The sequence below is a fragment of the Elgaria multicarinata genome, chromosome 9 (assembly GCF_023053635.1).
Source record: "Elgaria multicarinata webbii isolate HBS135686 ecotype San Diego chromosome 9, rElgMul1.1.pri, whole genome shotgun sequence".
In the NCBI taxonomy this organism is placed as follows: Eukaryota; Metazoa; Chordata; class Lepidosauria; order Squamata; family Anguidae; genus Elgaria; species Elgaria multicarinata.
In genome coordinates this window covers 96,002,310-96,025,933 of record NC_086179.1, presented here as the reverse complement: position 1 = coordinate 96,025,933, position 23,624 = coordinate 96,002,310, and the positions used below count along the sequence as shown (strand labels likewise).

The 23,624-nt window shown below is 43.9% G+C and overlaps 1 protein-coding gene across 1 annotated transcript; it reads left to right on the top strand.

Moving 5' to 3' along the window:
- The first annotated feature begins 386 nt into the window (after nucleotides 1–386).
- Nucleotides 387–22,250, top strand: MANSC1 (MANSC domain containing 1). Its single transcript, XM_063134375.1, has 4 exons — nucleotides 387–525; nucleotides 11,716–12,041; nucleotides 18,166–18,306; nucleotides 21,045–22,250. The coding sequence occupies exons 2-4, from the start codon at nucleotides 11,825–11,827 to the stop codon at nucleotides 21,872–21,874; spliced, it is 1,188 nt and encodes a 395-aa protein (XP_062990445.1). The 5' UTR covers nucleotides 387–525; nucleotides 11,716–11,824; the 3' UTR covers nucleotides 21,875–22,250.
- Nucleotides 22,251–23,624: the final 1,374 nt, after the last annotated feature.

Sequence of the window (23,624 nt, the reverse complement as noted above, 5' to 3'; positions counted from 1 at the left end):
CCTATCCCCAAGTCAAGACACCGCCTCGCCCTCGGATCGAGGCCGGTTTGCTCGGGGGTCGGTCCCATGCAGCTCCATGGGACTTGCTTCCAAGTAAAACCGTTTAGATCTGCAGCTTCCAAGGTGGTTGGCAAGAAGCCCCGTTGAACGCCGAGTAAACAGTGCAAAGCCGCGACCCTTTCGGATCGCGCTGTTAACGCCTACCTGGAAGTAATTCCAGTTAATAGAATGGGGCTTACTTCTTAGTAAACACGCACAGGCTCGGGCTGCATAGCAATGTCTCCCGTAAGTGCTTTCATGCCTGGCCATTTAAATCGGTTCTCCATTCCCCACCCCCACCCCAAACTCCACACCTCCATCCTGCCGTTCTTCAACGCAGTTGCAGCCTTCAACTCCTCCTCCTTCCCCCAAATTCTGGGCGGAGAAACCGCAAAGGCGCCTCCGCCACCAGCCCAAGGAAGCTGGAAGTTTTGCAACTTTCCCGGTCGTCCCTCTCGCTTCATCTGAGCCGGAGAAGCGCTTGAGGTAAGCCCCAGATCCACCTGCTTTTAGCACTTCGGAAACGGACATCCTTGTGCAGCGCGTTTAAAGCCCATTGAGTTTTATGGGGCTTTTCTTCTCGTGAAGCATACAAAGCGCTGGTGGCTCCTATTTTTGGTGGGTTTGTGAATCCATTCTGGGTTCCAGTTACAACCAACCAGAACATTAAAGCAGCTGTCCAAGGCATTGAATTTATTTTGAGGATAAGTGTTCAGCATCTTGGATAGTTCCTGTTAAGTTCTTATTTTATTTATTTATTTTGTTGCACTTTTATACCGCCCAATAGCCGAAGCTCCCTGGGCGGTTCTGGCTTGTTCTAACTGAAATCCGGAATGGATTCACAGCCCCACCGAAATTGGAGCCACCAGCCGTCACTGGGAAGCGTTCTGCCGCTTCTTGGAACAACAGGAAGGAGATCCGGATTGCAAAGGGTCTCTAGGATCCTGGGTGGAGAGCGGGGATTAATACTTTTCGGCAATTTCACCGTAGCCCAGATGGCAAGACGTTCTGAAGCCAACCCTGCTGTATCCATGCTAATTCTTATTTCTTTTACCAGATGCTACAGTTCCTTCCCTCTAGAATAGCGATCCTGTTTCTTTAATATCCAATAATTCCAACTGGAGATCCTGGAAATACCCAAAGCTCTAAGCAAAAGGCTATCAAAGCTTTTGGCGAGGCTTGGTTTGAGCATGGCATGGGCATAGCCTTATTCTGCCGCTGTGTCAGCAGAAGCCCCCAGCTCTAAAGCAGACGGAGGAAAAACGCTGTTAGTCCTGGCGGGGCGCGGCGGGGGGGTGGGGGACAGCACAAAGAAGCTGCACAAGCATGGCCTGGGGCCAAAGTCTGGGCCCACTTCCATGGATGGATGGACCCCCCCTTCATGCATAAAATGGGCAATGGTGGTCTCTCGGAACCCTTCTGCTCCCTTTTCGCTCCTTCTCTTCCCTGCTGACTAGTGCCTGGTCCCTCTTGAATGTGCAGTCCTTCTTCATTTGTGGATCTTCCTCTTTAACCCCACTTCCTGTCTCTTGACCAGTCCACACCACCATACTGCAGCCTCCCCTCTGTCCATGACATATTGCCCCTTCTCTTCAAAGTTCTTATCTCCGTTCGCTGCTTTCATTGACCTTTTCCTCAAGCTTTCTTCTTTACTCCATGCTTGAATTACGGGGGATGGGGGCAGAGAGGATCCAGCCCCCCCCTTAGAAGGTTAGGGAGGTCATAATATGGCCAAGATTAGGGGGGAGTCAGGTGTGGGGCTTGGGCAGGGGCCTCAGAGCCAACACCTGCTGCTCCTGCCTGCCACCGCCTTTTTACCTGTCCCCCCTAAGCAAGAGAGCAATAACAAGAGTGAAGAGGTGTGCCTTGCTCTCAGTTGTCTATGTGGATTGTGCCCGGAAAGTGGGCAAGCAAATGGTTACTGGTGGCAGCAGTGAGGAGGAGGAGGTGGCTCCCCTCAGAGACGCGTCCTACTGAGGGCATTTTGCCCATGACCTCTCCAAAACCGGAAGCCAGCACCAGGCTAGTGGATTTCAAATTCAAACACTCCTTCACGTTATTCTTCCTCAGTCTGTTACCTCCTCTGCCCCCTTCCCTTAGACTTTCTGCTCCTTGGCAGCTTCCCTACATCCCAGGACTTCTCCCCACACCTCAGCTGCCTCTTGCATGAGCTCTCATCACAACAAAATAGATTCCTCTTTCTTCACAGAAGTTGTTCTGAGAACTGCGTTGTTCTGTGCCATTGCGCCAGCTCAGCCAGCTTGACCAACACCTGTGCGATGCAACACAGATTAATAATATTCAGCTGTTCTTAAAAATTATAAGACTTCTCCTGCCCCTAAACTCACAGTATAAAAGAAAAGATGAAGATGCCCTTAGTGTCAAGTAATTATAGAGCACTCTTCAAATACTTGAAAGGTTGTCACACAGAGGAGGGCCAGGATCTCTTCTCGATCCTCCCAGAGTGCAGGACACGGAATAACGGGCTCAAGTTACAGGAAGCCAGATTCCACGTGGACATCAGGAAAAAGTTCCTGTCAGAGCAGTACGACAATGGAATCAGTTACCTAGGGAGGTTGTGGGCTCTCCCACACTAGAGGCCTTCAAGAGGCAGCTGGACAACCATCTGTCAGGGATGCTTTAGGGTGGATTCCTGCACTGAGCAGTGGGTTGGACTCGATGGCCTTTTAGGCCCCTTCCAACTCTACTATTCTGTGATTCTATGACATATCAATGCAAGGTGATATATAAATGCAATCTTAAATATTATGGAGCCCAAATCAGCCTCTTCTATTAGCTTTCTGTGGTGTGAGTGGTTCTGTGACAGAAACCTATTTACACACACAGTGTTCTAACTCAACATTTTAAAACATTATTATCATCATGATGGAAATGTACTTACTAGGGATGTGCTCCGCTTCTAATCGGACCGGCGAATTAGAAGCGGAGCAGGGGGCTTCGCCTGCCCTTAAGGCGGAGGCGAAGAGGATTGGGGGGCTGGTGGAGCGTGGCGAAGAGGATCGAGGTGAAGGCAGATCCTTCGCCTCGATCCGGAGCTCCGCCGGAAAGGTAAGTGGGGTTTACCAGGCCCTGCCGCTGTCGCTGTCGCCCATGCGGTGACAGCGGCAGGGCCCGGTAACCCTCCCCCCGCACTCGTCTCCCTTACCTGCCTCTGTCCGCAGTCCGTCGGCGTCTTCAATTGAGCCTGCGGTTGAACCGCGGTTCTGGTTGAACCGCGGGCTCAATTGAAAACGCCCACGGACCGCGGAGGGAGGCAGGTAAGGGAGAGGAGGGCGGGGGGGTTTACCGGGCCCTGCCGCCGACGCCACCCATGCCGCGACGGCGGCAGAGCCCGGTAAGGGACCAAGGGAGAGGGGGGCCTTACCTGCCTCTGCCCGTGGTTCGTCGGCGTCTTCAATTGAGCCTGCGGTTCAACCAGGAAGTCTGGGCCAGACTTCCTGGTTGAACCGCAGGCTCAATTGAAGACGCCGACGGACCGCGGAGGGAGGCAGGTAAGGGAGAGGAGGGCGGGGGGGTTACCGGGCCCTGCCGCCGACGCCGCCCATGCGGCGACGGCGGCAGAGCCCGGTAAGGGACCAAGGGAGAGGGGGGCCTCCGGACCGCGGACGGAGGCAGGTAAGGGAGAGGAGGGCGGGGGGGGTTACCGGGCTCCTCTCCCGGCCCTACCTGGCGCCATTCCCCTCCACTGCGGAGCTCCGATTCACAGCCAGAGCTCCGCGGCGAAGAGGAGCGGAGTGGTGCGGAGCAGAGCGGGCTGATCCGAAATTTTCGGATCGGCCCGCGGGGCGGAGCAGGGGGTCCGTGCACACCCCTAGTACTTACAGAGTCTTTAATAATAGAGTGATTGGGTTGCATCTGGGGTCCCTATTTATTTATTTATTTTTCCTTGCTGGAAATGAGTTTTTTGACAGGTAGAAATTCAACAAGCAAAAGTTTTCCCTGTGATGGAATTACATTCATGGGGGGAAATTGCATAGAGTTCAGATGTTTAAAAGTCCAGAAGCCCTGCCAGAAAAAAGTATACAGGAAAGCAGTACAGAAATATTTTAATAAATACTTTTTAAACCTAGTCAGACCAGAACACGTAGGTTAAGGTCTTGAGTTAGCTAAGGAACCTCATTGTGGCTTTCCAAATGCCATCTATTTGCAGTCTAGTTTTCCCCTCATAAGACTGTTGTAAGGTAACAACTGCAAAACAGTTTGACTTCCGAAAATGCTGTTACCTGCTCCTCACTTCCCTAAGTAATGAGGCATTCGAGCAGGCAGCGCTGCTGGTTTTTTATTCTTTTGGATAGGAGAGCACTGGAGACTTGCAGTATCATTGTAATATTATATTAATTTTATTTACAAATAAGTGTGCAGAGCTTAAGTAGAAGCAAGTCAGGAGATTCCTGCCCCACACCAGATCCTTAGAAAGAGAACTTCAGGGTTCTCCACCGCCACCTCTCAGCCAACCTTATAGCTTTCTCTGTCCCTCTCTTTCTGTCTCCAAAAGTAAAACTTGCCACACTACTGGTTCTTCGACACAGTGTACCAAACGTTTGTCTCATTGATATTCTTTTATAAATCCCAGTTCTAATAAGATGTCACTTTCAGGCAAAACCATAATGAGTAACTGCTTGCAATATAAGGCATTATAAGAAAAGGAATTGAGAATAGAACTGCCAGTATCCTACTGCCCTTATACAAATCTATGGTGTGACCACACTTAGAGTACTGTGTACAGTTCTGGTCACCACACCTAAAAAAGGATATTATAGAACTGGAAAAAGTGCAGAAAAGGGCAACTAAAATGATGAAGGGGCTGGAGCATCTGCCCTATGAGGGAAGGTTACATCAACTGGGATTGGTTAGCTTGGAAAAAAGGAGGCTAAGGGTGTACAAAATTATGCATGGTATGGAGAATGTGGATAGGGAGACATGTTTCTCCCTCCCTCAAAATACTAGAACCCGGGGTCATCCCATGAAACTGGTGGGAGATCCAGGACAAATAAAAGGAAGTACTTCTTCACACAGCGCATAGTTAAATTATGGAACTCACTACCACAAGATGTAGTGATGGCCACCCATTTGGATGACTTCAAAAGGGGGTTGGATAAATTCCTGGAGGCAAAGGCTATCAATGGCTACTAGCCCTGATGGTTGTGTGCTATATCCAGTATTCGAGGCAATAAGCCTGTGTGCACCAGTTGCTGGGGAAGATGGGTAGGAGGCTGCTGTTGCACCATGTCCTGCCTTGTTGGTCCCTGACTGATGGCTGGTTGGCCACTGTGTGAACAGAGTGTTGGACTAGATGGACCCTTGGTCTGATCCAGCAGGGCAATTCTGATGTTCTTATGTAATAATTAGGCAGCAAATCTATACCCATTGTGAGAGACCGCTTCATAGGTAGCAAACTCATAGCAAAGCTGGACTGCGGGTTTTATTTCCGGCCTGCTCCTTCAGCTCTTTCCTCAAAATCTACCCTTTGGGGGAAGAATTTGGTACAACTCCCAAGAGCCCTTGCTCCCAGTTATTCATGTAACTAAGCCTAAATATGTCTAATTGAAATAAACCTCCCCTCTCTATACCTGCCCCCATTTCCCTCTCCTCCTCCTGTTGTTTCCCTTCTATTGATTTATAGGTTGCAAACCCCTGAGATGAGGGATCTCTCCTCTGCTCTACTGTAAAGCACCATGTATATTGATGATGCTATAAAATTAAATGAAAAATGCTCTGGGGTTCAGATGTAACAATCTTGCAAGCATTCTATCTGCATGCTCCCTCCTCTCTTTTCTCACAAACCATGAAGAAAGACTTCTGATATATGGTAAACCACCCATTTCTGTTACATTCAGAAACTCTGCCTTAATTTCTGACTACAAAACAGCATATGAAATCAAGGTAATGAAGACTGTGATGTTTGAAGCAGTCCTGTATCTTGCTTTCACTAATGGCTTTAGCTGCTTGATTTCTGTGTGCCAGGCAGCTATAAAAGGCATAGGAGCAGGGCCATCAAAAGGGTGGCAGTTCTCCTCTGAAATATGTCAGAAGGCATATGACATGGAACAAAGGAAATTCTGCCAAGCCTTGTGGAACCTGTTCTTCTGATAAAGTTCACAGCGCCAGTATTTGTCTTCCTCCTCCAATTCTAAATACAGCATACTTCAGGTGGTTGCAGCTAGCAGTAACTTATTTTCAATAAAATTAATGCAAATAAATGAATGCAGACTTGCAAATTATTCTATAAATGTTAATGTAGTATGAACGTTACTAGCCCACAAAAACCTTTTCAAGTCCTTCTGCTCACACACATCAGTATTCGTCATTTGTGGCCAGAAAAATAGAAAGGTGTATGTGAATGGGAAGGAGCAGCTTAAGAAAAACACCCCCGCCTCCACCTGGAGCCAACTCTTGCTCCAAAGCACCATGAGGTTAGAGCCTAAGAAGGATCAGACAAAAGGTCCCATCAAGCCCAGCATTCTGTTCACCCAGCGGCCAACCAGCTGCCCATGGGAGGTCACAGCCTTCCCTTCCTCTACCGGCTCAGTCTCTCTCACACATACCTTACCTGCTAGGGTTGCCATCTTTTCCTGGCCTTGCTCTTGTGTTGTTAACTGCAGTCCCTCACAAACAGAAATGTAGCAAACAAAGCTTTTCCTGGCATGGGGGTAAGAGGTGGGGAAATTGATCACCTGTTTAATGTCTCTGGGCTGCTGTTAAAAGCAAGAAAAAAGTGGGGGCTGTTACCTGCTGAGAGCAAAATCAGAGTCCTGTTGGCAGTGGCAGGTGGAGGCAAGGAGGACTGGACAAGCGGACTGGTGGCGGAAGGGAGCAGGAGACACAACAGCTGCAGCTTTCCACACTACCTCACAGTATTTAAGATGTAGGCATCATCTCTGGATGAGAACCCCACAACCCTATTCACAGGGGTCAAGCTCTACTACTCTGAAGAGGAACAAATGTTTCTGCTAGAAAATTAAATATGAAAGTTCAAGTATCGTGAGTTAATGTTGTACACAGCCATCTTGATTTTGAAAATTTCATACATGTTACACAATTATTGGCAGACTTTTAGTTTCTAGGTGTATTCTTGGAGCACACCATTATTCTAGTATTTGGGGTGCTATACCTCTCTTACTCATGTGTAGTATTTGATAGCTTACTTGTGCTAATTTCTTAACTAAGTCTCAGGGTGCAATTTGCTTAGCATCATAAGATATCCATACTTTATTTTTCAGCTTCCCCATCCTTTCCCAAGATTTTGTTTCCCAGTTGGGGGCTGCTTCTTGAAGGGTTTCTAATGCATGACAACTATAGCTTTTGAAAGCAAGATTGCCTCAAGCAATTTTGCAATGAGAGGGCCCTGTCTTTCCCGACTTACCTGGTGTGGATGTTTTACTGATAAGCCCTTTGCTTGTTACAGCAATCAGTTCTATGCTTCCTACCTGGGGCAGGACAAAACTTTCCCAATGTGGTATCTACTTCCTCTTTTTCCTGTTACAAATTTCTTCTTCAAGAAGTATCTATAATAGAACTAAATCTGGTGTTGTCACGGCAACATCAGTCCTGCCTGGGAGTGGCTAAGTCCTGAATTTCAACTTCGCAATCATGTGGATCTTGCTGGTCTCCTTCCTTTTCTTTCAGCTAAGAAAACAAGATACTTGGATTTAAGGTAGTAGATTTAATCCATTGCTGGATTCCCAATGTAGTATCTGTTCGTATCGAGTCAATCTCTGATTTGATAAAAACTTTTTTTTTTTACAAGCAAAGCTGTTGCAGCAAAGCTTGTGTGGATGGCTAAGCACACCACCGGCAGCTCTAAACACACACACACACACACTTCTTGACAATACAGAACAAATGTGTGTGTTTTTTGTAGTTTAGCAAGCTCAATGCAGGGTCAGAGCTGTTTTTAAGGTTTTGCTAATAAGGAGAAATTTGGTATCTATTGTCAGCAATAACTGGCCGCTTCCAGAAATCTTCGCAACTGTTGGTTTTTTTTAGGCTTTTCCAGTTGCAACACAGCTCCCCCCACCCCCCGGCCGGTGATACCTTGTGGCTTTTCTTTGCAAGGCACCTTAGTGAGACCAGGGTGTCTCTTTTACACCCTCCTTCTTTGGCATCTACACCAGGCTTTTTCCTTTTGATGGGCAAAATAAGTGTGTTGCAAGGTGAGCCATCAGGTAGAACTTTGAACACACATCTGTGGTGGTCAGATGTACCAGACATATCACACTTGCTTTGTTGTGAAATTGAGAACAACAAAAGTGAAAAACTCATCAGAAATCTTGAAACAAATATGATATTTGAAATACAGTTTTTCACCATTTCCTTTGAGATGCAGAGTTTTCATTTAGATATAGAACCAAAAAAATGTAATTGGAAGCAAAGCGCCAACAATTGCAATGTTTATTCTACAGTGAGACTAATGGCTCCTCCCTTTTTGTACTGTTCTCAATATCCTCACACCAACACCCCCCAAGAGCCCTTCTTCCTTTTGGCCCTCCACTCATTACCAGGATGGTGTGTAAAATTACTGAGAGACCTGGTACATTTCTAGGTCTCCTGGAACAGAGGGTTGGTTTGCTTTTTTTCCCTGAGCCTTGAGCAAATATCACTATCATCTTTTCAACTATGGGTTGAGATGGTAGGTGGGTGTGGAGAGTATGAATATAAATACACCTTGGAAAGTAATTGTAAGATAATAATTGCAAGCTGTTTGCCAGTTCTTATGCCTTGTAAGCTTCCTTGAACTTAAGACTTGCTTCCAAGGAAACATGCAGAGAATTGTGCTGTTAATCCATATGCCAGCCAATGTGTGCAAAGTATGTGTCCCAATTCAGCTTTTGTCTGAGCCATAGATGTATGAGTATTCATAGAATAGTAGAATTGGAAGAGGCCTATAAGGCCATCTAGTCCAACCCCCTGTGAACTTAACTTAAGGCGCAGTTTTATCACACTTGCAGTAGGAAGCTTGGGCATGTGGAAGCCTGTAGATATGTTAAAGTCCCAACTGAATTGTTCTGGCCTGAAAGTATGAATGTCTTGCATACAAAATGGACCAAGAAGCAAATGTGGATTTATAAAAGCTTCAAAATGCGAGTGAACCTCTGTCTGTTCCCCATCTGGCCTGCAGAGGCTTCCTGGATTCCTTCAGGAGAGAGGTGTGTCCTCCCAAGCCCCACCCCCTAGAGAAATCCCTTAACAAGCATCCTCAGCCGAGCCAGCAGCTGGTGCTTCTCCAGCTTCCAGGTCAACGACAGCAGCACAAGACTCACCGAATGAGGGAAGCTGAGCTGGTGGCTCGAGTGCTTCTCCAGCCTCCATCTCAGTCATGATGGCTTCTGGGGCTGCCCACTCACAGCAAAACAAGCCCCCCAGGCAATACGCCAGCTACGTAGTGTGTTGCCCAGGGACCAAATGACATCAGGTGGCGTCCAGCCCCACACCCATTCAATTGCCCAGCCGTGCTCTAAAATCATCCTGCTTTCACTGTTGCACGAAAGTCATTTGTGGTCCGACCACACTTAGAATGCTGTGCACAGTTCTGGTCACCACACCCAAAAACGATATTGTACAGCTGGAAAAAGTGCAGAAAAGGGCAACTAAAATGATCCAGGGGCTGGAGCATCTCCCCTACGAGGGAAGGTTACATCAACTGGGATTGGTTAGCTTGGAAAAAAGGAGGCTAAGGGGAGACATGGCAGAGGTGTACAAAATTGTGCCTGGTGTGGAGAATGTGGACAGGGAGACATTTTTCTCCCTCTCTCAAAATACTAGAACCTGGGGTCATCCCATGAAGCTGATTGGTGGGAGATCCAGGACAAATAAAAGGAAGGACTTCTTCACACAGCGCATAGTTAAATTATGGAACTCACTACCACAAGATGTAGTGATGGCCACCAATCTGGATGGCTTTAAAAGGGGGTGGGATAAATTCCTGGAGGAGAAGGCTATCAACGGCTACTAGCCCTGATGGTTGTGTACTATCTCCAGTATTTGAGGCAGTAAGCCTGTGTGCACCAGTTGTTGGGGAACGTGGGTGGGAGGGTGCTGTTGCACCATGTCCTGCTTGTGATTCCCTGGTTGGCCACCGTGTGAACAGAGTGCTGAACTAGATGGACCCTTGGTCTGATCCAGCAGGGCTCTTCTTATGTTTGCTTGAAATTCTCATGCTACATATTATTGATACTTAACATGTTTATTGTAAATAACATTCTTTTCCCATGAGGGCTGATTAAGATGTTTTTAAATAAAGATTTAGCACTGGAAGATTTTGATTCCTGCTTAATCTTAATAATTTTAAATATTGTTACTTTAAGAATACCTGACAGAACGCCTCTTCCGACATGAACCTACCCGTACACAACATCTAAGGTCCTCCTCCGGGTGCCTACTCTGAGGAAAGCTCAGAGGATGGCAACAATGGAGAAGGCCGTTTCAGTGGTGGCCTCCCAATTATGGAACGATCTCCCTGACGGGGCTCGCCTGGCTCCAACATTGTTATCTTTTTGGCGCCAGGTCAAGACTTTTCTCTTCTCTCAGGCATTTAACAACATATGCTGAGCTTTTTCTTAACTGACCCCAGAACAGTTGTTTTAAATGAATATTGTCTGTTTTTATGCTTTTTAAGGTTTTAAATTTTGTATATTTGTTTTTAATGTTCACTGTTTTTAAACTTTGTAATAGACAACAAAGAAGTTAAGGAAGAAGATTAAAAATAACTATTTTATAAATTGAATATCAATATTTAAAAATAATATATACAAAGCATTCTATCACATGTGCAAAAATACAATCAATCCATAAAACAATTCAACAAAGAATGCTCAGTAAAGTTGTTTCCATTGGCTGAGCATTCTTCGTTGAATTGTTTGATGAATTGATTGTATTTTTGCACATGTGATAGAATGCTTTGTATATACTGTATTTCTTCGATTGTAAGACGCACACTAATTTCAGTACCACCAACAGAAAAAAAAACCTAAGACACACCCGCGATTCTAAGATGCACCCCATTTTTAGAGATGTTTATATGGGGGGGGAAGTGCATCTTAGAATCGAAGAAATAGGGTAATATTTCTAAACATTGCTATTCAATTTATAAAATCGTTATTTTTAATCTTCTTCCTTAACTTCTTTGTTGTCTATTGTATTCTGTTAGGTTAAGGGTAACACTTTTTTGTTACCATTTTAAACTTTGTAAACCACCCAGAGAGCTTCAGCTATCAGGCAGTGTATAAATGTAATGAATAATAAATAAATAAAATATAGCGCTCAAGCCACTGCCACCCCAGTGTCTTTTTCACACTTTTTCCACCTTATTTTCTTTCTCTTCTCCTCCCTAGCTGCCCACTGCTGCCAACAGCACTTAAGCCTTTTTAAAAGCCCCTATTTTAAAGCCTAATTACTGCATGCAGGGCTGATATCCAGGGTCTTTCCCAGTACAGCTGCTGCCTGAGAACTGTTTAACCGGAGAAGGCAGGAACTGAATGAGGAACCTTCTGTACCCAAAGCATTTGCTTTCGCCCTGAATTATTGACCTCTCCTTTCTAATCTAAGTTTTATTCTGTTGCCTTAGTTAACATTCTTACTTTATTTTTTTTAATTAATCATACATTGATATTGTGTTGGTAACATTAAATGCTAATTGATCATTACATTTTTCTACAGGAACGAATGCAAGTAATGCAGCCTTCTTAAAATCACAGTGTCCTCCATTCAGATGGCCCTGGTGGTCATAGAAGAATCCTAAGAAATAAGTCACCTTTTAGACAAAAAAATGTCTGCCAGAATCGCAAGGTGCTTTGTTCACATATTAGTGTTTTGCGCCGTGCTAAAGCCGTCCCAAAGTCAACATTGTTCCCCAGAGAAGATGGAGAACATTGCCATTGACATCAAAGCAGCCCTTTCCAAAGGCATCCGGGGCACAGACCCAATCCATACTTCATCTTCGGAAGCCTGTGCTAATGTTTGCTGTTTTGGAGGGGAAATAGCAGGTAAAAACAGTGCTCTTTGGGTGCTTATTATGCATTTATGACTTACTTCTGAGTAAACATGCATAGGATTGCACTGTAAGTCTCACTGAGTCCAATGAACCTTACTCCCAAGTGACATTTATTTATTTATTTTAAACATTTCTTGACCGCCTTTCAGGGCAGAGGCCCTCACAGGGCGGCTTACGGCAATGAAATACATAAAATATTAACAGCAATAAAATATTCAAAATATTAAAAGCAAGAAAAACATGATTGCAGTAAAACAGCAATTAAAGCAATAAAACTGACAATAAAACCAGTAGGAAGTATTTGTAGGATTGCAGCTTTAAGTTGATTTAGCAGCCATTCAGGGGATGAGAATGACAGGATTCCCCTGGATCTCAGGTGGGAAGCCATGACAGCTAAAACCCGATATAAAGCCAGTGTTGTAGTGGAACCAGGCCTCACAGGATGTAAGCACTGGGACCTTTGGATTAGCAGGGTCTCTGATGTCACCTGCCAGCCCCCTACTCAGGCTTCCCTGTTCCGTCTGAATTTAGCTGCAATCCTCATAGAGGCTGGGGGGGAAATGGGTTTTCCAAGCAACAATTTATTGCTATGATCTATCCCTGTTGTAATATAAAGCATTTGGGGGCAGATGGACTTGAAGGCTAATTAAGAGCCATCCGCTTTCAAAAGACTTGTTCGTGATTCTAGAACTGATCTGTTGATATGGATTGATGCCGCTGCCTGTATTTTTGGACTCTCTTTGGGAGTGTGGCTATGTGGTTTGTCATAATGAGTGCCTGCACTTCAAAATGTACCGCTACCCTAGTGTGTAAAACTGAAATAGATTTATAGTGTTGATCTATATGTTGATTGCTCTTATAAGGAGCTGGGATGAGTTAAGACAGAGCTGGTTGTCAATACTCGGAGCTCAAACATAGCAGACTTTTGTATAACCTCTTCTTCAAATGCCAATTTTTGGCCTCTCCCGCACCCACCCTCATCTTTCAGACTACATGCAGTTATTCCCTATATTTCTGGATATTGCTGGTATAGAAAAGTACTCTTCAAAAATATGGCTTTCCCCCAGCAATTTAACCTTTAATATATCCAGGAACAGGGGTTTGAACTTTGCTTGGCCCGTCACCCACTCCCAGAATGTCACCAAGAGCTGAGGCCAGACAAGCACATCACAGAGTAGACACAAATTTAAGGGTTGGAATTATTATAAAATTATATGGAGGTGGTACCTAACCCCGGTTAAATTAAACAAGATAAACAATCAACATTCAGCAAATTGTTGGAGAGGTTGTGGGGGGAAAGGAACGTATTTACATATGTGGTGGGAATGCAAATACGTACAAAAATTGTGGAAGATGGTGTTTTTGGAGATTGAAGAAATTGTGGGAATGAAGATAGAACGAACACCAAGAGTTGCATTACTGTCACTATTTGAAGACTTAAAATGCAGTAAAGAAATTAAGAAATTGATAACGAATTTGCTGACTGCAGCAAGGCTGATGGTAGCTAGGAACTGGAAGATTCAAGGGGATTATTGTATTGAAGAAAGGTATAAAGAAGTATGGGAGATTGTTATTAATGATAAATTAACATGTAACATTAAAGTGAGAAGAGGTATAGCAAAAACGAATGATTTTGAAGGAATCTGGAAACAGTTCCTAATATTTGTGTTTTCTAAGGGAAGTGGGAAACCACCAGCAGAAGAAAGTATGAGATTTTGGAATCAGGAATAAGATCCCGAGGTGGGGGGTGCACTTATATGTTAAGTACGATTATGTTATATAGATATGATATTAATGTTATTCAACATTTATGTAGTATGTTGTTTTTCTTTTAATTGTAATGGTGTATGTTTAAGTATTGCAAATAATTTTTTTAAAAAAAAAACAAATTTAAGGGTTGGATCAAACACTCACATGAGCGGAAGTCTGTACATGCGATGAGGCTCCCCCATCCTGTCCTTCTCTCTGAAGCCCCCCCCCACACACACACACACCAAAACTGCTCCAGAGGGTCCTCCAAACCTTCAGTTCTCTCCTCCTGGCAGAACATCACAATTGGATACAACCCTATATCTCCTTCTGCTTGTTTTGGGATTCTAAGGAAGGTAGCCCCTGCCACGACACAGGCTCTGAACACCAGGCCTGGCCGCAGCTACTCCCTGCTCAAGCCAAGCACCACCGCTTGATACGCCTGAGGCAAGGCTAGTCCCCAGTGCAGCTGCTATGTGGGTGTGGGGGGGCCAAGGGAAAATGGAGAGTCTCTCAGCAAGTACTGACCTCAATCAGGGCAAGGCCCATCTAGTTGAGTATCCCATTTCCAACTATGGCAAACAGATCGTTCCAGGAAGTTTGCAAGCAGGGCATGAAAGGAAGATCCCTCCCCTATTTCTTGCCCTACAACAGCTGGTTCACAGAGGTCCATTGTCTCTTAACATAGAGACTCCATTTAGCTACCATGAAAAGACAGCTTTATACATGGACTTCACCAGATGGCTGACACCGAAATCAGATTGACTACATCCTTTGCAGCCAAAGGTGGCGGACATCTATACAGACAGTAAAAACAAGACCTGGAGCTGACTGTAGTTCAGATCACAAACTTCTTATCGCACAATTTAGAATCAAACTAAAGAGAATAGGGAAGACCCACAGATCAGTTAGATATGAGCTCACTAATATTCCTAATGAATATGCAGTGGAAGTGAAGAATAGATTTAAGGGACTAGATTTAGTAGATAGGGTCCCGGAAGAACTATGGACAGGAGTTCACAACATTGTCCAAGAGGTGGCAACAAAAAACATCCCAGAGAAAAAGAAAACCAAGAAGGCAAGATGGCTGTCTGCTGAGACACTGGAAGTAGCCCAAGAAAGAAGGAAAGCAAAAGGCAACAGTGATAGGGGAAGATATGCCCAATTAAATGCAACATTCCAGAGGTTAGCCAGAAGAGATAAGGAATTATTTTTAAACAAGCAATGTGCGGAAGTGGAAGAAGACAATAGAATAGGAAGGACAAGAGACCTCTTCCAGAAAATTAGAAACATCGGAGGTAAATTCCAGGCAAAAATGGGTATGATCAAAAACAAAGATGACAAGGACCTAACAGAAACAGAAGAGATCAAGAAAAGGTGGCAAGAATATACAGAAGATCTGTATAGGAAGGATAATAATATCGGGGATAGCTCAGACGGTGTGGTCAGTGAGTTAGAGCCAGACATCCTGAAGAGTGAGGTTGAATGGGCCTTAAGAAGCATTGCTAATAACAAGGCAGCAGGAGACGACGGTATCCCAACTGAACTGTTTAAAATATTGCAAGATGATGCTGCCAAGGTGATGCATGCAATATGCCAGCAAATTTGGAAAACACAAGAATGGCCATCAGACTGGAAAAAATCAACTTATATCCCCATACCAAAAAAGGGAAACACTAAAGAATGTTTCAACTATCGGAGAGTGGCACTTATTTCACATGCCAGCAAGGTAATGCTCAAGATCCTGCAAGGTAGACTCCAGCAATTCATGGAGCGAGAATTGCCAGATGTACAAGCTGGGTTTAGAAAAGGCAGAGGAACTAGAGACCAAATTGCCAATATCCGCTGGATAATGGAGAAAGCCAGGGAGTTCCAGAAAAACATCTATTTCTGTTTTATTGACTATTCTAAAGCCTTTGACTGTGTGGATCATAACAAACTGTGGCAAGTTCTTGGTGGTATGGGGATACCAAGTCATCTTGTCTGCCTCCTGAGGAATCTGTATAACGAACAAGTAGCAACGGTAAGAACAGACCACGGAACAACGGACTGGTTTAAGATTGGGAAAGGAGTACGGCAGGGTTGTATACTCTCACCTTACCTATTCAACTTGTATGCAGAACACATCATGCGACGTGCTGGGCTTGACGAATCCAAGGCTGGAGTTAAAATCGCAGGAAGAAACATTAACAATCTCAGATATGCAGATGACACCACTTTGATGGCTGAAAGCGAGGAGGAGCTGAGGAGCCTTATGACGAAGGTGAAAGAAGAAAGTGCAAAAGCTGGGTTGCAGTTAAATCTCAAAAAAACCAAGATTATGGCAACCAGCTTGATTGGTAACTGGCAAACAGAGGGAGAAAACGTGGAGGCAGTGACAGACTTTGTATTTCTGACCACAAAGATTACTGCAGACGCTGACTGCAGCCAGGAAATCAGAAGACGTTTACTTCTTGGGAGGAGAGCAATGACAAATCTTGATAAAATAGTTAAGAGCAGAGACACCACACTGACAACAAAGGTCTGCATAGTTAAAGCAATGGTATTCCCCGTAGTAATCTATGGCTGTGAGAGCTGGACCATAAGGAAAGCTGAGCGAAGGAAGATAGATGCTTTTTAACTGTGATGTTGGAGGAAAATTCTGAGAGTGCCTTGGACTGCAAGAAGATCAAACCAGTCCATACTCCAGGAAATAAAGCCAGACTGCTCACTTGAGGGAATGGTATTAAAGGCAAAACTGAAGTACTTTGGCCACATAATGAGAAGACAGGATACCCTGGAGAAGAGGCTGATGCTAGGGAAAGTGGAAGGCAAAAGGAAGAGGGGCCGACCAAGGGCAAGATGGATGGGTGATATTCTGGAGGTGACAGACTTGACCTTGGGGGAGCTAGGGGTGGCGACAGCCAACAGAAAGCTCTGGCATGGGCTGGTCCATGAAATCACGAACAGTCGGAAATGACTGAACGAATAAACAACAAAATGGAAACTTAGGTTCATCTCTGTTCCATTGTAAAGCTCCCTTGATGTCCTTGGATGAGTTCTGTGTTTGTCAGCCTAATTTACCTCATGGAGTTATGATTATAAAAAGGGAGAAGTCCCCACATAGGCTGCTTAGTGCTCCTTGGAAGAAGGTGGGATAAACATGTGATAAAACTAATGTGGATATGTTTTTCTGAGCTTCTTCATCCCCTCAACCTTGGGTTGGGAATGATATCTAAAAACTGGCTTTGGTAAGTGTGGCGTTACACCCCACAAGTCAATTCCAAATGTATGTCTGCAGTTTGTAAGTCTGTGGTTTTTAGAATGTTGGCCTGAGTGGGCGGAGTTAGAATGTCTTGGGATGGGGGAGGAGTGATATATAAGGGAAGGACTGAGGGGATAAAAAAACTTTTCAGAGAGACTTGTTAGGTACTCTTAGAGTCTGTAGTGCTCTCTGTGTTTATGGTACTTAAGTTCTGAGAAATTTGAGAGTCAGTGTAGTGAGTGGTGTCTTTAGAGTGTAGTGTGCACGTAGTAGATGTATATTAATCAATACTGAGAATAAAGAAAGTTCAAGAGTAATTGTGTGAGAAAAAGGAAAGTGCGTATGTGAATGAGTGACAGGATTGTATGAAAGGTTTCAAAAAGGTTTTTAAATGTTATTTAAAACAAAGCTTATGAACTTTTAAAAATAAATTTTGATTGTTTCGTTTTTAAACTACCACAAAAAGCCCACGTGTCTGTTTGGCATTTATCATCTTAAGTTTACACATATAACACCCACTCTGACAATCATTCATCTAAGCAGATATAACTCACAGCGCATTATTATATATATATTAAAATCCATTCTCCATTTTAAACCCCTTTCTCCACATAGTTTGGAGGAAGGTGGTTTTTATCCCTTGCCTCAAGCGTATCAAGCGGTGGTGCTTGGCTTGAGCAGGGAGTAGCTGCGGCCGGGTCTAGTGTTCAGAGCCTGTGTCGTGGCAATAAGGTCGGAGGAGAAGCAATGAATCTCCAACTAATATTACACTATTATACACCGTGGCACTGCTAAAGCACAACACAGGCTTAGTTTTCACAGAGGTTATGGGGGTTGTCTTCAATCTGGGGGAGGCACATGATGGGGGATTTTTTTTAAAAAAACTTGCACATAGAAAACTAGCATGTCAGGTAGAAGGCTAAGCTATAACCCTTTTCATTGATGAATTAGTTTTCTATGTACATAAGGGTTTTTTTTTTCTGTATAGAGGATCATCAATTATGTGATTCCCCATCTGCTCTCTGAAATGACAGAACCCAGCCAATCAATGAGAGCTACCATCTCAATGAGAACAAAATGTGTTGCTGTTAAAATACACTTAGGCTATGTGTTTGTTTTCCAGACAACAAGATGTGCAACTATGTCATCTTTAATGCCAAAGCGAAAGACAATTATCCAAATTGCTACCTGTTTCATTATCCCATTAATGAAACCTGCCCAGTGAAACAAGCTTTAGGACTGGTGACCTACAGAATAATAAAAGGTAAATGATGATACAAATCAGTTGATTGATTTCTGAGACTCTGTATTTGTGGAATTCTGTATTTATTCAAAACATACCTAGCTAATTTTTCACCACCAACTGCTCAAAATAGCTTACAACGTTAGCTATCGTACATAGTGACCTGGTTTACATGTAACGGCAAAGCATGGTATAATTAACCATTGAATTGTGGGTGGTTGTTACATAGGAACATGGAACTATGAGGTATTAACCACAAATAATCCACAAAGAGAACCTATAGTTTGTTCTTGGGTTGTGTACTGTGGATTGTTTAAACCATGGTTTTTTCTTACATGCAAACATAGAATCGTAGGTTATCCATAGGTTGTTTCATCAGGCTGCAGAGGCAGCAGGAAAGAGTGGTCAAAAATCTCAGCCTCTTTACGTGGCAGTACTGCAGTGCCATAGAGGCAGTTGGGATACAGGGCGGGCATAGGTGAAGGAGGAGAGGAAAGAAACAACCCAGGGACTGAAAAAATCAAACCAGGACAATACTAAAATATTAAGGGCAGGTTTGCATATAACATTAAGCCATGGTATAATAATAATAATATAATAATATATTTATTTATTACCCGCCTCTCCCTCTGGATCGAGGCGGGGTACAACATACAAACACAATAAAATAAATATAACTAATTAAAACATTTAAAACGAATACATTATTAAAAGCAGCAAATTATTAAAAGGCATCTTAAAATTCAGCTGGGTAGGCCTGCCGGAAGAGATCAGTCTTTATGGCTTTTTTAAATTCCAGAAGACTGTTAAGTTGATGAATCTCTCCCGGCAAGCCATTCCACAAACTGGGAGCAGCAGAAGAAAAGGTCCTCTGGGTAGTAGTTGTCAGCCTTGCTTTTGTTGGCTGAAGGAAATTCCTCCCAGAGGACCTGAATGTGCAGGGCAGATTGTACGGGAGGAGGCGATCCCGCAGGTAGCCTGGACCCAAACCATGTAGGGCTTTATAGGTGATAACCAACACTTTACACTTCACCCAGAAACTAATTGGCAGCCAGTGAAGAGATTTTAAGTTGTTGAATTCTGGGTTGTCATGACGTGTGACAGGGACGTGCTATCAAACGACAGCTTGTTAACCATAAACAACCTTGTTGGCTTGTGAACTCTCATTTGTTTCAACCATGGGTTGTCATTATGTGCAAAAAATGGAAAACTTAATTATTGGGTTGTTTCGCCAGACTACACCATAAATGTTTACTGTTTTAACTTTTGTGAACCGCCCAGAGAGCTTCGGCTGTGGGGTGGTATATAAATGTAATAAATATTTTTAGATAAATAAATATATAGATAGTAGGCAAGAGATATCAAAACCCTGGCCACTCTACATGCCAGCACTGCAAAAGCATTTGGGATACAGGGAGGGAGCGGGAGAAGAAAAACAAACCGCGGTTTCTTTGATCATCTGCCAGACGATGATCAAAGTGGATAGGGCAACAAACCATAGGTTAGCATTATGTGCAAACCAGGCCTAAAATTCAAAATTCATCTACCAGCAGCCATTGAACTTGCTTTCTCTTGATGTTCTCTGTGGTTTTAGTTACAGCAGCCTGGTCTGCAAAATCTCACTTAAAAAGACGGGCCTTCTAATGCTTCTTAAATCTCCACCGGGAGACACAGGGAAGCCCACGTCTTGAGACTCTTACAGGAAACGCTCTGTTTCTTCCCACCACAGATCATCTCAGGTGGAGGCTCACAAGGTGGGCCCTTCTGTGCAGATATTAAGACCATAAGGGGGCAACATGGGAGAGGGGGGTCCTTCAGGTCTGAATTGGCGGGGAAGGGGGCGGCTATGCAGAAAGCCGCGTTAAACTTGCTGCTATGAAGGCTTCAGGCTATGTAATGATTAAATCTTGGTGGAAAACAGACAGAAAGAGGGATTTGTAACCTAAAAAGTGGTCTAAACATATTTTAAATAAATAGTTTAAGTGTAGTAGAAATAGTTCAGACACCTACACTGCCCTGAACACACGTACCTCCTTTTGTCCTGGAAGATACTCTGCAAATTAAAAACAAACAAAACAGTTTTGTGAAATTCCAGCCAGTTAAAAAAAGTGAGGTGTGGCGAGCGTCTCTTGGTCACCCACACACTTTTACCCCCTCTAATCTCATAAAGGTGTTCATTATTTTGAAGAAATTCTTTATTTAGAGTTTTGGAAAGGTGTAAAAACAGATTAAACATAATTGTGCTGCTTGTTCAAACATATTTTTTTTTTAGGCAGGCGGCCTGCCTGGAGCACAGACCAAGGCAAGATTGAGAGATAACCCAGCATTTGACTTGGAAGACGTGTGTGTGTGTGTGTGTGTGTACATGTACAAAGGAAAAACAAAGATCACCATAAAGAAGTACTTTGTAAGATGCATTGTAATGTCACTAACACCCACCCACTAATATAAACAAATATATAAGCCATAGTCCAGTCAAAGGTAAGCACTTTTAAGCCACGCTGATGCCAGTAGGAGACAGTGAAGGATGAAGATGATGAAGCCATAATAATAACCCATTGTGAAATTGGTTCAATTTAGCTACGCCCTCACTTACCTCTGAGTAAACGGGATGAGACTGCAAGTCTGCACTGACAAGTACAGGCTAATGATCTTATAACAAATTAAGGGCCTTTCATTATAACATCTTCTTGTGGGGAGACTTTCCTGCTGAGGTATAGTGAATAATGAAATACCTTCTTCTTCTTTCTCTGTTTTAGATACAGCGTTTCCCCAGCTAACACCTTCCTCGATCAAGCCCTCCCACCCCATTGTGAATGGGAACCTTGTGACTCCACAAGCTGGCATATTTGATCCCCACAGTCCAACCAAACATCCACACGGGTTGGGTCCTTCACAAAAACCCACTGCCTCTGAGAAGATGGGTATCTTGGGCTATATAGGGAAACACTTCGATAAGATCAGTGGACACTCCAAGGATCCAAAAAAGGAAAGTGGAAATAGTTCAGAGAGCACAGATTCTTCACCAATGCATGAAAGCAGCAGTTCATTGCTCCCAAATATTACTAATGCTATTCAGCACTTTCCCATTATACAGCCCACAGTTAAGCTGCCTATTGTTACTGCTGGCACCCAGGCAGGTACTGCTGCTGCTCTAATTTCTCCCATATCTCCTAGCAATGCAACAGCCACCAAGTCTACCAGAGCTTATCACGAAAATATGCCTCCGGCCACTGTGAATCCAAGAAGTACCACTGTTCCGCAGCCATCAACCACTTCTGGCACTAGTGCCAGCAACCTCAGCTCATTGTCTTCTAGTCTATCCACTCATATTTCTTCTTCTTTACATGATGCCTATTTCAGCAATGGGAAAGAAGGTTCGGAAGGCAATATCCTTGATGGAGTTCCAGGAGCAAAAGGTGCCCCTCACTTTGGTGATAAAAGCATACTTCTTGCTGCATTGCTTTTTGGGGTGATGTTCTTCGTCTTGGTTACAGTGGTGGTAAGTAGGAAGATGCATGACGCTCTTCAGCAAAGGCGCTACACTAGACTGGACTACTTGATAAATGGCATGTATGCCAACATGTGACAGAAGATGAACATAAAGAGGTATATGGGTGGTAAATTCAAACCTGGCTAGCCATTTGTAGACCTTACTGAAAAGAAGATGGATTGAATTTAGCACACTGGAGGACATGTTCCCTTTCTTATGAGGCCAGGACTAAACATTACACTCATGTTGTGATATTCATTATTCTCACATAATGTCTTTGTTTGTTTATAATGTATCACATGTTAAGTTGTATGTTAAAGTCTTCTGCTTTCCACCTCGGGAATTCCGTGACAGATTTGGTGTGCTATCCTACTGACATGATAAGTGTAACATTTACATTAGGTTCATATGGCACCAGTTACTTGTTTGCCGGAGCAGTTTATGCAGTGGTAAATCCTGCGGAGACAATCTAGCCCTCTTTCTCTCCATGGTGTGTCAAAGTAATTTGTCTTCCCAAGCACAACAGCCATATTAGTTATGGACAAGCACTGCAGAAACGAGACGTAAAACTTCATTTTAAGTAAGGCTGCTTCTGCCCAATGGGATATATTTCCACAATGCTCTCCTGTCCCTCTCCCCTGTCCTGTTCAATTACTGGGGAGGGGGGGGGGAAGCATGCCACGTTGCAAATGACACAAGTAGCAATATTACACTTCCCTTTCACACCAGTACTCAACACAGTGAAAAGTGCAATGCTTAGACTTGGCCTGAGTAAAAATGAGGCAGAACAAAGTTAAATTATGGAACTCACTGCCACAAGATGTAGTGATTACCACCAATTTGGATGGCTTCAAAAGGAGGTTGGATAAATTCCTGGAGGCAAAGGCTATCAATGGCTACTAGCCCTGATGGTTGTGTGCTATATCCAGTATTCGAGGCAGTAAGCCTGTGTGCACCAGTTGCTGGGGAACATGGGTGGGAGGGTGCTGTTGCACCATGTCCGGCCTTGTTGGCCCGACTGATGGCTGGTTGGCCGCTGTGTGAAGAGAGTGCTGGACTAGATGGACCCTTGGTCTGATCTAGCATCAGGGCACTTATGTTCATACAAGAAATGTGAGGCAGCCCACGGTTGAGTTCCTGGCATCATAATATTAATTCCCTTTATCCATTGCTTGCTATTGGAAGGGGCAGGAAAAGCCTAATGCATAATGATGCCAGGCATGGAATAAAGTATACTAGATCAGATTTCCCCGACCTGATGCCCTCCAGATCTGTTGGACTGTAACAACATCATTCTCAGCCAATATGGCCATTGGAGGACACCAGATTGGGTATGGCTGTGCTAGATGCTTTGAGGGGTTCGGTGTGGAGGGACTTGAAATGGGGTTGCAATTTTAGCAGCAATCCTATGTTCCTTACAACATTTCGTTCTACCTTGAGGTGTTTAGTTGCATCTACTATTTTTTTTCCTCTTGGAAGATATTACACCATCAAATAATTAGATGTTTAAAGTCAATCTTTGGAAAGGCAGCATTTTCACCTGCCTTTCCAAACCTGGTGCCGTCCAGGTGTTTTGCACTACCACATTCAGTATTCATAACAATTGACCGTGTTAGCTTGGACTGATGAGAACTGAAGTTCAAAACATCTAGAGGGTGCCAGTTTGGGGGAGTCTGATTTAGACAGTCTTTTCCAACTTAAAAATTCTGTTCAGTTTCTGAACACTATACCCTACAGCTGTTTCATTGTATTTTGTAATTAGATTAAAACAAACCCAACAGAGTGTATTTTGACCTTTGAAGCTGTGACGTGATGTGCTGTCGTTAGACCCCCGTGTACAAACTTG